Source organism: Orbicella franksi, chromosome 12, assembly GCF_964199315.1.
Source record: "Orbicella franksi chromosome 12, jaOrbFran1.1, whole genome shotgun sequence".
NCBI classification, from domain to species: domain Eukaryota; kingdom Metazoa; phylum Cnidaria; class Anthozoa; order Scleractinia; family Merulinidae; genus Orbicella; species Orbicella franksi.
This window is the reverse complement of record NC_138156.1, coordinates 16,761,378-16,777,470: the sequence shown is the minus strand read 5'-3', so window position 1 is coordinate 16,777,470 and position 16,093 is coordinate 16,761,378. Positions and strand designations below refer to the sequence as shown.

The following is a 16,093-nucleotide window of genomic DNA, read 5'->3' as shown; positions in this document are numbered from 1 at the left end:
CTTACCAACATCGTTTTTGAGTTGATAATTCAAAAGAATTTTTATTCTCAACTAGTTGAGAGAAGCTAATCTTCTAATTTAATACTCTGCGATTGATCATTCTCTTTCGATCTGAGGAGACTCTGCTCGCAGGGTACTAAATTACATGTATACAAAATAATTTTAACCTAGCAGCCCTTTACAAATAGGGTCTATACCATCCGATCCAATTTACTCTGTAAATGAATTATGGGATACTGTTTGATATTTTCATCGAAATATTCAATGTAATGAGGTGTGGGTGGGGTAAGAGGGTAAATGTGCTCTAAATCCAAACTAAACTCGACACTTTGGAGTGCTGATATTGAAAGTCAGGCACATTGAAAATGAATAGAAACGCTTACTGGAAAAAGTACGTTTATTTGATACCTAGTCGTTACAGTTTTCTCCTAAAAATAGATCAGTCTTTTCTGAGAAATTGTATTAACAGCTCAAAAACATTAAATTAATGCTCTGGGACTAAGGATGGAAAGGGGAGGGCAGAAGATACCTCGTATTTTATTCTTCATCCTCCCCTTCCCCGAGATGCAGATGACGATGATTAAAAATCTTAATTCGACCGAGCATAAAGAGCTAACTAGGTGTCCCGCTCGGAGGCATGGCTGGATGATAACTTCATTTTCTTCTTCTTCTTCTTTGAGGCTTCAATCAACTCTCTACGGGAGAAAAATAAGAGAGACTTATCAAAATTATTTTCACGAACTTCTTACCAAATGACTTGTTGCTATTTTAGTTTGTTATGTTCAGGACGGAAATCTATATGTGGCACGCAGAACTCACTTATAGTGACAACAAATCTCGGTTCCTCCAAGGAAAGGTTTTCAAAATAAGCTGCAAGAACTAGTTGTTAAAAAATAACGAAATTAAATTTTGAAAACTACTTGAAAGTTACTTGGTAAAAGAATTTACTGCTCTCATTCAGGAAAATAGCTGCGCTAGAAAAGCCACAATAAGGTTATTAAGGTTTTCACTTTTCCATACATTAGTGTTAGTAAAACCAAGTCGTAATTTGCGGGAACGTTTAGAGACATTTGTATGAAAAACTAAAGTGCAATTTCTCGCCTAACAGCAAATCCATGTACTTCAAATTCGGTCAAAAAACCTTCAGCTGGGTATCTTTTCCCTGTAATGCATTAAATACTCGTAACATCAATCGCTCTTGACTTATTCGGTATCGAGCGTTCAACTTTCCCCGTGCATTTACTGCAATTTTTGCTGTGTTTGCCGTCCACCCCCCAGAGCAAGATGGCGTCAGAAACCGTGTAAAGGTCTGTTATAAGGCTGATGAATAAGAAGGCTCGAATAGAAGCAAGCTGAGTCTCTCCGCGATAGACAGAAATGTTACTGCGAAGAAACATTGTGGTAATGATAATTCAATTTTGCTTTACATCAATCGTGCTGTCAACTAAAGCGTCGAGAAATAGAGACTCCTATATCTTTGCTTCTAACAGGTGATTCTCGCGTGTTAACACTGCTTTTCTCAAAAGTTCTTTGTGTTGCAATCCCGAAATTTTCCTGATCAAGCAGACCTAACTCTTGAAGAACTTGTAGTATCTTCTGATTGGATAATAATTGAACACTGTTCGAGGACTGGAGCGAGGATTGCCAAATACGGTATGTCATAGCCTGTGAACAGGCTCTCTAGTCGAGAAGGGGGCAAAGAGAAAACGGAAAACAGGAAGAAAGAAGATAACCCCTACCCTATATTCCCCCTCGACCACTTTACTCTCAGCCACTTCCTTCTTGGCCCTTCCAGCCGGAGCCTGTTCACGGGCTAAGTAAACTGTACAGTTACAAGTCAAGTGTGCTTTCTTACCTCTTCCTTTTTGCCTTCTGCGAGTCATATTTTGACACCGTTTTAATCGCTGATCGTAACGGAGGCGTCTTGGATAGTTTCTTTCGCGATTTTCTGCGGAAAGTAACAATAAAGTGTTTTGTGTGATGCCAAGATTACACACCACTGTAGCGCAAAATGCCTAAATTAAGATCTATTATATCACAACTGTTCCATCATAGTCTTACTCTGGCTACTAAATCTTTCCTTTTCTAATTTTGTAATACAAGTATTTCCTTTTGAGAGAAAGGGAATTAAAATGTGTACAGCCGGGGCTTGCTGAATATTTTAATATTCTATTTCAATTTCAAAATTCAAAAGAATTGAATGTTTTCTAGTCGCTCACCTGCCAGGCTTTTTTAACTTAAGCATCCAGTCAGGAATTTCACATCCGGAACTCTTCATTACATTGGCAATACTAAACAACAAAACCACGTGACAACTCATTAGTCAGTGCATGACGGCAAGGAAAAGGAAAAAGAAAATCATCGAATTACCGTAAAGCAAATGAACAGAAGGAAATGGTTTCCCTTGACCAGAAGATAAAACCAAAACGCACTGGTTAACATTCCATTATCTGAACAATCTGATACACATTGTAATTCTCTCAATCAAAACTAAAGTTAGCACAGCTCAATTTTGGAAACGTCGATGACTAACTGATGCAAGCCCTGTTCGTACCTGCGTAAATTTGTTGCATCGTCCTCTGTGAAAAATGTCACAGCTTTTCCTGGTCTACCAGCACGGCCTGTTCTACCTTCAAAATAAATACAAAAACATGAATTGAAACAATAAAACATCGCAAGAAATATTGGGAGAAATTCTCTGGTCACTGACTCTGCTAGGTAAGGTGAACGATTTTATTAATTTTGATATCTGACCGATGGTTGCTTTCTTTCATTATTGATTGATTGAGGATTTTACTGATCATTTTATCGACTGATTGATTAACCGCTATAGTGTTGACTTCCTTGGTAACTTGCTTGCTTTATTCACTAATTGATTGCTTACGCAAAACTATATCCACTACAAACTCAATCAAAGCACTGAAGTGAAAAACATCATATCTCATACCTATTCTGTGAATGTAAGCCACAGACGATGTAGGGAAATCATAGTTTATTACTAAATTCACTCCTTTGAAGTCAATTCCACGACCCATGAGTTCAGTAGCTATGAGAACCCAGATCTGTTTATCAATGATAAAAAAAAGTACAAGTCACTGCTTGACTCTTAGGTAAATATAGCCTATGTGGAAGACGTGGTGGTGTGAGGGGTGCGAGAGGGGAAACTAGAAGCGTAGTCCCGCCTCTCCCTCCCATTTGAATGCCTGCCTCTAGTTTCCCCCTCTTTCTCCCCCTTGAATACCTGCCTCTAGTTTTCCCTTCTCCCTCCCCCTTGAATGCCTGCCTCTAATTTTTCCTTCTCCCTCCCCCTTAAATGCCTGCCTCTAAATTCCCTTTCACCCTCACCATTGAATACCTGCCTCTAGTTTCCCCATCTCCCTCCCCTTTGAATACCTGCCTCTAGTTTACCCCTCTCCCTCCTCCTTGAATGCCTGCCTCTAGTTTCCCTTTCTCCCTCCCGTTTGAATGCCTGCCTCTAGTTTCCCTTTCTCCCTCCCGTTTGAATGCCTGCCTCTAGTTTTCCCTTCTCCGTCCCCTTTGAATGCCTACCTCTAGTTCTCCCCTCCTCCAGTTTGAACGCCTGCCACAGAGACTATAGTAAATAAGACAATATCTCCACTACAAAAACAATTTTAAAAGATGATTATATATACCTTTCCTGTTCTGAAGCACTTTACAACGTTATCTCTCTGAAAAAGAATTCACAATGATAACAGTTACTGTAGTGTCCTTAAGTGTGGAGGGATAACATAGAAAAGATGAGCATTTTTTGAGTGTATGGAGAACCACTAACTATGGGAGAACACACTCTTGAAGATGTCAATGCTGCCCTAAAAATGGATTTTGTGAACCATCCATGATCATACACGTACATCTTGATGTGGTCAGAGCAACTCAAAGTTGTAAGATTAGTGCCTGTCACGGCTGTCATGCGGTATTGGGTATGATATAAATCACGTACAGCAGATCGTCTTCTGGCCAATCAACCCAGGGGTATAAATATACTGTACTTAACGGTAGACAATCAGGAGTACAGTGGGCGAGTCTGGAAGGTGGGACCCACAGAAAGAAGTTCAAGATAGCTTCAGGAATATTGTGTAATACATTTGGCAAGTGTAAAAGTCAAAAGGGGCTACAACAACAACAACTATTAAAGGAATAACTGGGGCCAGGAGAAAAAGGCACAGAAAGTGGGAAATTCAGATCCACCTGCCCTGGTACTTTATAAACAAGGTATGAACATAGAACAAGACAGTTAGATGAATATTGTTGTAACTGACGTGTTCCATTCAGCTCACCTGCGCTTGTGTTCTGTCAGAATGAATAACATCCACATTAATGCCATCATAAATAAGTTCGTGAAACAGTTCTTTTGCTCTTTCTTTGGACTGCACAAATATTAACATTGGTGGCTGGAATCCCTGTGGAAAGAAACATCAACACTGTTACAGCATTCTTACAAAGTACGGTATAGCCTAGATAAGATAATACAGTCTGTGGAACCCTAGCTGTTAATCTTAACCAATGAGCCACAAAAATATTGCCGTATGAACAGCGTGGCCATAACGCGTGGTTCCATTGTATTTTCATCTTTGGATTTGAACAAGTCTTACACAGAGACTGCAGTCTGCACTGGCTTTAATAATTACACATTTATTAAATTGTTTGACAAATAATACATGAAGCAGCTTACATTTTATGAGGCATGCAAAATGAGGCTAATGAGTAAAATGTCTCCCAATGTTAACTTTTTTCTTAACCATGAAAAAGGGAATTTTAAAATTCTACCTAACAGTTTTGTTGTTGTTGAGATCCAAATATGGAAATCTATGATGTACAAAGAAATACCAACAGCATAATACCATCTTCTATTTTACTTTATTCTCCTAACGTTACATGGGAAAATACTGTGAAGAAGATTTAAACTTAAAGCCCTTTTCCAATTAAATGAGTAGTGTGAATTTTGGGGGACAAGGACTTATCAAAAATGCTAGCAGTAGGTGGCCAAGAAGAAAAACTGTGATTAGTATTGTTTACTAATGAATTCATGCTACAGAGGCTTCTCTAAACATCAACGTTATTGCCTGACTTGTTACTCACTAATCATCTGTGACAAAAGCCTAGTTCAAGCTTCAGATAAGAGCAATATCATCCTAACAAATTCAAGAAATTTCTAGAACAATGCATGCGTATAGTATGGTAGATGTACAATCAGTAAATTATACATAAACAATACTGAAGCAAAGCATTGCAGAATGATAATTGTTATGTAATTCTTTTGCTCAACAGTAATGAAACCTCCTCACCTTCTGAACAATATCTCTGACAGCAAGAAGTTTACCAGCCTCCTGTCCAACAAACAACAGTTCCTGCTCCACCGAGTGGGTGGCAGTGTTTCTGTTTAAAACAAAATATCTTTCAATAACAACAAAAACTGCGTAGTGACCTGTGTTTCTCACATTTTTCAAATTCTAAGCCATGGTTCTTTGATCCGCCATATTACATGACACCATATCAATGATAACATTTAGGAACTGCAGTGGGAACAGTTAGTGCCCTGGATTCTGAATCGAGTGGTCCCAGGTTGACCCCCCAGCTGAGGTCAGTTGTTCTGGTGAGATATACAATTCCCTACCCTCTCTAAAGCCCACTGTCATTAAAAAAAAATGAATCTGTCTGCCACATGTGGATAAAACATATATATATTATTAACCAAGCATGAGGACGGTTCTTGGGGAAAAAAGACTGGAGTTTGATATTCTCCCAGTAAGGTCCAGAGCAAGCTTGGTTAACTAAAAAACCTTGCTGGCAAACTCCAAGTATGCAATTCTGATTGAGAGCCGAATAGGGTATACTCACGTCTGATGTTGGACAACACAGAAGGGAAAAAGAGTTGGAAGAAAAAGAAAGGGATATCCTAATTATGTAAAAGCAAGTTCCTTTAGAAGTATACAATAATGTAAGCCATAAAATTGATAAAACAATCAAAAAATCTTCAAGAGTGATCATTTAGGGTGATCATTAGGGTCATAACTTAATCGTGTAATAATATGCTTTATTTGTTTTTCTTGTCTATTTCATATATTGCCAACAGAAACATCACTGCTTATGTTACCTCATGTCAAGAAGGTCAGCCCGTTTACATTCTGAAAAACTGCTCTAACCTGACTTAAGGAGGCATTCAGAACCTGTGACATTTGCAACCTGTGACTCTTGCCAAGCAGCCCATAAAAATGCCTTTAAAATCTGACGTTTATTTCTAAGGGAATATTTCACTTAATGTATTATCTCACATTTGCCACAATTTACTACATGACGCAGTCGCAATAAGCTAATTGTGTCTATAAGTTTGCCAGACAGAGATTTATTCAAAATAATAATATACTGATTAACCTGAGATCACCAAGTTTAAATGACTGCCCATCTACGAATAAATTAAAATATATACGTCAAGGAGCAAGTAAGTTTGTACCTGATTCCAACAGTGACTTTAACAACATTGTCCAGGTGAATCCTGGCCCAGTCATCAATGCCGTTAGACAAGGTTGCACTAAACAGTGCTCTCTTAACATCTGGTTTGTCGCATGCCTGATAAATAGTAGCTACCTTTATCCAGAAAAAATAATTATTGAGATAAATAAAATTGTGTTCATTGATTGATTACCAATTTGACATAATAATACATGTATACAGTCGATACGGAGACAACTGGCCGCTTAATAGTGGTGGCCTTTGAATAGAGAATCACCTGAAAACAACGTTGGCCATGGTCCAGTTTTCAGTTTGTCAAAAATAAGTACTAATCAGTGCAAGTGGAGAAACTTTTAATTAGAACAATGATGGTTATAATGCGGTCCATAACATTAACAAAAGCCAAAGAAACAATTACATTTCCACTTTGTCATTCTTTTACCTTCATCTGGCTAAAAATGTCCAACTTCAAATCTTCCTGGCCATTTAGTAGAGGCATAAAACAAAACAAAATCACCCTTGGGACGGCAAGAAGCTGGCCACAGCCACTTAATAGAGGTGGCCGTTGAATAGAGGTTTTTGTTACAGTATATAGCTAACAATTTTTCCAGGACTTTGGGCACTGGCCACGAAACAAAGGTTGGCCGCTTATAGGTTATAGGTTATAGGTTATAGGTTATAGGTTATAGGTTATAGGGGGTCGCTTAATAGAGGCTCAACTGTATTTAATAGTGATAATAATGAGATAAAAATAGTGCTAGCTAACCTGTTCTCTAAACCCATCCTTTCCCTCTTCAAATAATTTGTCAACTTCATCAAGAATCAGCCACTCTACACTGCAATAAAATTATTCAGAGGATACTGTTGGTAGTGATATTTCACAATTGAATTAGAGAAAACTGATACAAATTCTCAAGCTTAGTCAGTAGAACAATTTATCAACTGATACTTTGAGAACCTGGGCAAAGAAAACTATCAAAAAGTCTATAAGAACAAAGAGGGTCAAAAAAACAACAAAGCCTTGTAGTATGCAAGTGAATATATGGAAGATCAAAACCATCCAAACAAGATCCAAAACCTTGCACTGTAGTCTTGAAAATAATTTACATTACAAGGAAAATAATAAAATTATTAGAGTACTGGCTGCCTGAAATAACCACAAGTGTTAGAGGAGCCAGGTAGCCAATTAAGACAATTAAAAATATTAATATTTCTAAAAAAAATAAATAAACTGCTTGCTCAGACTTCTGTTGACTATAGAACTATCTGGATTATTTTTGGCTTATTCAATCTGGTCTAGACATAGTATTTAGCACATGTTCATGACTGTTGATTAGAACAGAGAATTCAATATTGAAGGCAACTGTTTTCATGTGCCACTTTAGAAATGTGCAACTGTGACAATCCATGAAGGGAATAAATATTTCACGTTTGGAGCAGGAAGAGTTAAATTTTCATGTTTAGGTACCTATATGAAACTCTAGTGGATCATATATATACCAAATCACTGGTAATAATGATTGAAATGCAATGCATGATTTAAGTGGTCAGTGCAGTTATATTTGAGCTACAATGAGCTAGGTAGGGTCTAGATATGACACACAGACGAAACAAATGTTACAAATAACATGCAGGGCTGTCATTAAGGGCTGTAAGCCGTAACACCTGTTATGGCTGAGTTTCCTTGATGAGCCCTTGATGTAACAGGTGAACTTGCCTGTTCTTGGTACATTTCACCCACAAAGTAACAAGTTTGTTATGGATGTGATGTTCAAGGCAGGACATGGTTAAAGTTTCAATCAGCAGATACAGACCAGTTTGCAATTTATTTTTGGTTCTTAACCCCTTGTTTTTTCCACATGTCATGACACACAGTATTTGATACATATCTAACTGTTTATTAATCTAACAGGAATTTACTTGTGAAGCTGAATTCCTGGTGGATCCTGGGACAACAAATGTACCAGTCTGTTGGGTGTGGTTACAAGAATATCTGAAAATCAAGTTAAAAAATATGCTGATATTAAAGTAAATGACCAAGAATGAACTTTGTGAAGACAGTGGACAATAGACCAGTCTGAATCTAACAGACAGTCATTCTCTCAGTTACCATGCCTTTCAAAAGTACTAAGAGTTTAAATCTCTATATCATTTAATAAAAGTAAGTAAAGTATCAAATTCCAACACATAGATATTGGCAAGTGGAGAATAGATATGAACAAACAAAACTGTCAACTTGGATACAATAACAATTATTATGCCCTAATTATTGCTAGTAAAATAAAATACCAGACCTAACATTTAAAGATATACCGGTGTATATTTGGTAGTTAATTATGCAGCAAGGGAAATAATCTTTAGATGTTTCAATCTTTTACATCAAGAAAATTAATGGCTAAGTTACTTATGTCAAAAAAGAAAAAAAGTTAACCACTCATTAAGACAAAGTCCATGTTCCTGCAATAGAGCATGTCTCTTGACTCTGACTCACCAAACCTCTGAGATGACTTTGATCCAAAACTGTTAGAAGAAGCCTTGGATTTAGTTAATAGATGTATCCTGAACATACGGCCATTAGAGAGGTGACAGAATTCATGGTAAATCTACAGGGAAAATAGGATAATGAGGGAGATTACTTACAGAAAAATTTAAATTCTACTTGTCACAGTGGAGTCTTAAAGGTCAAATGAGCCAAAATTTAGACATCTTTTCTTCAAACATTTTATAGCGACGAAATGTTAAAAAAAAACATGTAAAAGGAAACTTATGCGGAAATTTTTCTTTCTGAGCCATGAAAAGGAGTAAAAAAGTTGAAAGTACCAAGATGGCCAATGGCTTCACGAAAACATTTCCAAAATGACCGCGCACTTTAATGGAAGGAATGGAACTGAGACTCTGGTTTGTGACATCATTGTTGTCTTGAACATTGCTGTGTTTCTGCGTCAGTGAGTCTTTTGTGGGGAAGGTTTTGGATCTAAATACAAAGCTCATTTTACTTGGGAAATGGCCGAGGAGTTCGCCCGCTGTTTGGCGGGCATTATTCGCTTGTTTTTCGTTGTTTTTTGTCCAATTGCCAGCTTGTAACGTTCCATAGTGAAGTTAAAAATTGTTGATACCGTGTCTTTCTTGACTACAAATTGACGAAGCTTGAAAGAGGTTCCAACAAACTCCTTACTACAAGATTTTGTTTGAAGCCATCTTCGGTAAAGTGTTTTACACTAATGCGTGAATGCTTCGAGGGCATGAAGCATTTCTTTTCATTTTTATAAGCCATTCTCTCTTAAGTTTTGGGTCCTGGGGAAACTTGAAAATGCTAACTTTTGATTTTGAGTGGTTTTCCTCTGAAGTTCACTGTGAAGTTGAAACCAAAACAGTTTTAAATTTCCTGCATTTCTTGAGCTCACCAACAGTGACGTCACAAGTGTTATTTCTGACAATTATCCAACAGTTTTGCCGACCGCTCTACGATTTTGAAGTATAAAAAACAGTGATTTTAACATTCCAATATCTCTGCAATGCTTCGTCCAATTTGTTTGAAACTTCAGAATATGTTTATTTTATACTTAATGAACACATAGAACTCAAATGAAACAAATGTCTAAATTTTGGTTCATTTGACCTTTAAGTCATGTCCAGCACAGACACTTGTTTATTTATATTATATTAATAAGACCAAATATTGATGGCCTGTTGCTGAAAAGGTTAATAGAAAGCAATGTATACAATAAAACAAGTTAAAAAGGTATATGGGCCCTTTATAATTTAGTGGACAAATTACCTCCTTATACAAATGTAGTGTAGGCAGTGGGTATCCAAAGTTCCAGAATGGATCCTAGCCATGGTTTTTGTATTAATTGTGATTAATGTTAAGGATAAATGTACCGGTACTTCACTATCGGAGTGTTTCTCTCGACTCAGGTAGTTATAAATAAGATGATTTAATATATAACAATTTCTAGTGCCTGGTTACACACCTGTTGTGCTAATTCTCTTGTTGGTGACACAACAACTGCTCTGAAACCTTCCTTTCGTGAAGACTACAAAAAAAAAAACAAGATAATGTTTGTATTTTAAAACATGAATTCTAGGGTATGTGCAGAGCTTGAAGTTGCAACTGCTGGGGTCGCAAATGCTACCACATTTTCTTCACTGGTGACTAACTTTTTCAACTTTTCACTGAAATACTTTTGCTGGCAACTAAATCAAAAAACTTAAGGGCCAGCTGGCCTCAAGGTTTTTCCCTGAAAGTTGAGCCCTTAAGTGGGTCATCAAAGATCCATGACAACTCTCAATTTGTTGTGATTTTGAGGTTGAAGAATGGAGTTAAATTGTGGCATTACAAAATTATAATAATGCACATGCAGAGAGAGTGATTGTGAATAATAACATAATTCACTGAAAGTCATAACTAAGGAAATGTGGTACATCGTGAAACAAGACTAATATCTGTCTTTGAAAAATTTTATTTCGCATAACAATATGGATAATTTTTTTTTAAATCAACCACTTGTCTCCATTCCAAATTTTCAATGAGCTGTCTCTGAATTAAATGCAGTCAAAAAATGTTTTCCTAGATACTGATGGGATCTTGTTGCTATAATGCAAAATTATCACCAGGTCACTTTATACAGAGATGAAAAGTGGCATATTGCCTGGATATTTGTTCATTCAGACAAGTAAGATCAAAGCACATGGTGTGTACATCCTAAATGTTTTTCATGAGTCAATCATGACATTACTTAGAATTTAGTACATTAATTACCTTCAAATGATGAAGAATTGGTAAAATGAAAGCTGCAGTTTTCCCAGAGCCAGTAGGGGCACAGCATAACACCTCTCTTTTCTGATCAAATATATAAAAATAAAAAAAACAGAGAGCATTTCAACAAGGAATAATAATTACTTAACTGATATGTAAGAAACTCCATGTTTAATTTAACTATGTTTAAAGACCAAACTTGTCTCACATGTACTTACATGGATCATAAGAGGTATAGCTTGCATCTGAATTGGAGTTGGTTGCTGATAACCCCTCTTGGTTACATTCTCTATCATGTAAGGAGCAAGTCTATATCTGAACAAGAAAGCATGTAGGAAAGAAATTTTAATATTAAACTATGCACAAGTTCAAGTTTTCTACAGGTCAATGACGAGTGCTCGAAGGGACAATTGAAATTTTGTTCAGAAGAAAATTTGTGTTCTATCACGAAAAGTGACTGTTTTATTATAATATTTTTCTAAGTAATGAAAAAACATTACCATATATATTGTGCTCATTAAAAAGTACCAGAATGTGTTGGATTGAATCAGCCAAGCAATAATGTTGCAGTCATTTGACAAGCAAAATCAAGACGAAAAGCAATGTTAGGATTAATTCCCTATACGTATGGGGGTACCATTTTCAGACTGGTTTACATGAGTTGAAGTATAGTAGAGGGTAGGGAAAACTGTCATTTACTATAGGTATTTAAAAAGACTTTGTTTTGGAAGAATTCAAACAGATGCTCCTAATGGGGGAGGAATTTTAAGGGCTTACTCAAGTGGAAGTCAGCAAAATTTCTACAACTGTGCGTGAAATGGTTATCAACATCTCTGAATGGGTTACAATTTTCTGCTTCAAATAGATTATAAAAGGTCTGAGCCTGGGGGGGGGGGGGGGGGGGGATTCAGAATCCCATATAAAAAAGACGGAGGTGCTCATTGGAAATTTTGATAAGAACCTCTGAGAACTACCAATGAAAGATCCTGTTTTGTGGGTGTGGCTTAAAATGTGTTTTCACACCTAAGAGTTAGAGGTACCAATTCTAAAACAACACATTATCTCCTGTCATATTTTTTGGCTTGATACCCTAAAAGGTACTGCAAAAGCTCCCGCTGTGGACCAGGCTGAACACCCTAAGAGGCACCAAAACAACTGCATTTCTACCCCCAAAAGGTACACCAAGAGCCCCTGCCCTTTTTATATGGGAGTCCCTGCAGGGTTCCAAGGAAACTTTATTGAGGATCCCAAGCCACAGTTTACTTTCCCTCACAAGAAAAGGAAGCTTGGCAGCAGATCACTACGCATGAAATCATTTTTAATACCTCTCTTGTAAATCAGAAAAACTCTCTGCCAGATCAGGAATATCTGAGCCCTTAACATATATGTGGTTTTCTCTCCTTGCAATATTCATCTGAAGACAAAAGATTGCAAATCATATAAAATTATTAATTTGTTCTTTTTACAATGAACTTTCCATGAAATACAAAGTATATGGAGAACTCTTATCCAGTAGGAGTTTGTCATATTCCTACAATTCTATGCAAATTAAAGTAAATGTAAGTCAGTGAGTCTACTGATCATTCACAAATCTTTATGTTTATAACTTTTTATATGCGCTGAGCCTAAACACCTTTATTAACAGTACAATCATGTACTTCCATGTATGCGATTTTACCATTCTTAACTGTGGCATAATTAACACATTGATAAGTTATCCCCATGGTTGTTTTTCATTAATTTTGTTTATTTCAGCCTGTGTGTAGATGCCCGCTCTCCCCAAGAAAACTCAGAGAGGGGTGTCTGTAACACATTATTTTCCATTTTGGTCTCTACAGTTAACTCTCCAGATATTTGTCAAAACACAGGGCATTTAATTCAACAATACACAAACATTAAACTTTACGAAACTGCAAATGATCAATGAGATCAGGTCGTTTTCCACACATTCCTGGAAAAATCACATGGCCTAGAACACAATAATTATTATTAACAACAGTACAACACAGATGCCCTTGTTCAGACTTCACTTGAGAAGAGCAGGCAGCCTTACACAGGTTTGTTTACTTTTGTCTAACAACATTATGTTTGTGATGACAAACCTACTTTTTCTTGATGGAGTTCTGTCATCCTTTCAGAACTGAACATTTTATCAACACTGACATTTCCAGATGTTTGCTCTGCAAAGATTTTAACCTTAGAATCTGGCAGTGGTATACTTCCATTACCATTTTCATCTGCAGACAAAAAAATATAATATTACATTGTCGTTTTGAATGCCACAAGTCTTAATTCTTAGTTCTTAATGTCTTACAAGGACATACTAAAGATTATTGAGGATAAGGATCATTCAAGGATCCTAAAAGACCTTTCATCTTGCACCTATCCTCCCGTATCTTCAAAGATTATGCCAGGATCTTTGAGAAAAATCTTTCAAGTTTGTTGAGTATCATTATATTAACTTGGTCAAGAGAAGATCTTGATTGGGATCCTTGATAAGATCCTTATGAAATTCCTCGATGCAAAGTTTCTTTAAGACCCTTGAAAACTTTTCACCAGGATTAAGCAAGCAACAATTACAATAAAAATAGTACATGTACTCAGTGGCAGATCTAGGGGTGGGGCCCGGGGGGCCTGTCCCACCCCTCTTATTTTGGGTGAAAAAAAAAAAAAGAAGGAAGAAAAGCTGGCAAGGCAAGCAAACAGTCCCCCCTCCCCCTACTCTTTAGCTCAAGGTCTGGATCTACCACTGGTACTGTATAATACATTGGATGCTAATTGAGAGAATTAAAGTGGTACTATGACAAAAATCGCATCTCTCCTATCTAAGCCATTTAAAACATAAACAAGTAGTCTTTATGAGAAGAAAAATGTCGTTTACTATTTTCAAATTTTGCCATGGGAACAGAATTTTTTATAGCCGTAGGTGTGTTTCCTGTAGAACTATTGGCCTACCAAGTTTCAATGGATTCTGCTGTAAATTGACCGAGATAGCTCTATTTATATACATAATATAATATTGGGTTGAGTGTATGACGTCATCAGTCATTCATTTGCATATTTTACACATTTTTCAAACTTAAATATCTCCGGAACTAATGTAGATATTAAAAAACGGTAAACAGCGTTTTTTTCTTTCATGGAACTCTATGTGATACACCTAAAAAATTGAGGGGTAAAAATTTGATCATAGTACCACTTTAAATTTGTTTTAGAACAAAATAAAAAAGAACAACAGGAACAAAATTGCAACCATTTGTACCAACAAAGGATTGAAATCACTGGGTACATATTTTGTTGCAGGTGGTATCCCAATGTCTCGAACTGCAGAATTCCAGAAACTCCAACCAACTTGGACCTAAATTTGTACCTCAGAAAACTTGACGGATAGGAGAAATTGGGATTCCAATTTATAGTTAATCTATACCAAGTAAAGAGGAGGCAGCATAACTGAGTGGTTAGGGTGCCAGACTTGAAACCTGGAGGTCACAGGTTCAAGTTCAAGTAGGGTCTACCAAATGTTTCTTCGGTAGACCCTACAATGTAGTTCAACTCCTCAGTCATGCTTTTGAATAGCCAATTTTCCTCCTGCCAGTTGGGATTTTTAAGCCTATATATAGCTTTTTGTAGCTAGGCGCATCGACCACTGTACACATTCTACAACATTCAACAAAAAAAAGCAACCGAAACTTACAAGTACCATAAACGTTTCACAGAAAAATCGACGACTTTGCTTCACCTTTAGTTGTGACTCGCTTTCTTTTCTTTCTCTTTCCCCTAAATTCAGAGGATTCTTCTTCTGATTTCTTATTCTTAGTCCTGTTACCAGAATCTAATAGATCCTTTGATGTCCCTTTGGATTTTTCAGCTTTACTGGTTCGGTCTAGCGAGTCTCCAGGTTCTCCCAAAGTTCCAAAAAAGTCCAGTGCTTGAGCAACATTCTCAGAATGAAAGACACACTCATTGGAATCCTGTAGATATATGTTCAAATTGCAAAAATTTGCTCAAAGCAGTTGAATCTTGAGTACAAGACAATGTAAATTAAAATGTTTATCAAAGACCTGGGAACACGTGAGTTTTGTGTCCAATGTTTTGTAATAAAGTGACAGAAATTCTCTAACCGTAATTTTTGACAACATGTCCTTCTAAGACTTACCTTAACATTTTCTGTGTCATTGTCAAATTTCTTCTTATTGAATTTTGCACCTACACTTAGTCGTCGAAAAAGGTCGAAAGTGTCCACCATATTGGAAAAGTCATTGGAAAAGTCATCGGAAAAAGAAAATTGAGTCAGCGGTAATCATTTTAACGATAGATCCTCCGTATATCATTTACATAGAGTCTACTAAAGTCGGCCGGAATTCTAGATCCTGTAACGGACTGAAAAATGTTCCGAAATCTGAAAAATAAAAAAACTCCAAGAAAGGGAAAACCACAGTGGCAATCGAATAGAGCGCCGGATCTTTAGTAGAAAGCTCCAAAAAAAGTAGGTTGGATGTGGGATGGAGAGGCAAGGTTTACCCAAGCTTATTAACTGTGGCCGCCATCAACTCCATCCTCTTCGATCCTCTCCATTCTCTTGCCACTCTTTCACAACTCTGAAGGGATAAGGCACGCTGGAGCGTCATGGTTAAAAATAAAAGGACGAGGTGAGCTCGATTCCTAACCTTTTATTTTCCGTTGTCATAATTCAAAACTCTTCAACCTAACGGTTTTTTTGCGTGGGATACCCGTGGTATCCCACAATATTGTCATCGGCTCGAGTCCGTTAATGCAAATGAGTATCTCAAACATGTACCCTTTGGGTTCCTGATTTTGGTTCATGCATTCATCTCTCGCTCCTTAGGAGATACGTTTTCGTGG

At 37.0% G+C, this 16,093-nt stretch overlaps 1 protein-coding gene across 2 annotated transcripts; it reads right to left on the bottom strand.

Moving 5' to 3' along the window:
* Window positions 1–379: 379 nt before the first annotated feature.
* On the bottom strand, window positions 380–15,483 carry LOC145462823 (putative ATP-dependent RNA helicase DDX52). Of its 2 annotated transcripts, XM_081446445.1 has the most exons (19): window positions 15,387–15,483; window positions 14,970–15,201; window positions 13,337–13,467; window positions 12,556–12,644; window positions 11,449–11,545; window positions 11,234–11,314; window positions 10,446–10,508; window positions 8,963–9,074; window positions 8,392–8,464; window positions 7,238–7,307; window positions 6,473–6,606; window positions 5,307–5,397; window positions 4,299–4,421; window positions 3,654–3,689; window positions 2,948–3,062; window positions 2,555–2,630; window positions 2,220–2,291; window positions 1,856–1,948; window positions 380–695 (listed from the first exon to the last, which is right to left on the bottom strand). In XM_081446445.1, exons 1-19 carry the CDS (start codon window positions 15,474–15,476, stop codon window positions 617–619), a joined length of 1,857 nt encoding a protein of 618 aa, XP_081302571.1. In that variant the 5' UTR covers window positions 15,477–15,483; the 3' UTR covers window positions 380–616. The 2 variants fall into 2 exon arrangements, with proteins under 2 accessions (XP_081302571.1, XP_081302572.1); XM_081446446.1 differs by lacking the exon at window positions 15,387–15,483 and having other exon boundaries at window positions 14,925–15,059.
* Between the last annotated feature and the right edge of the window lie 610 nt (window positions 15,484–16,093).

Bases quoted from the DNA above. Each gene is read 5' to 3' on its own strand.
- LOC145462823 (XM_081446445.1), bottom strand. From the start codon at position 15,476: ATGGTGGACACTTTCGACCTTTTTCGACGACTAAGTGTAGGTGCAAAA. The intron at 11,546-12,555 runs GTATTAAAAATG...TTTCTTGTTCAG, and splicing joins TTTTCTGATTTACAAGAGAG to ATATAGACTTGCTCCTTACA. The intron at 5,398-6,472 runs GTACAAACTTAC...TGTTTTAAACAG, and splicing joins AAAGTCACTGTTGGAATCAG to AAACACTGCCACCCACTCGG.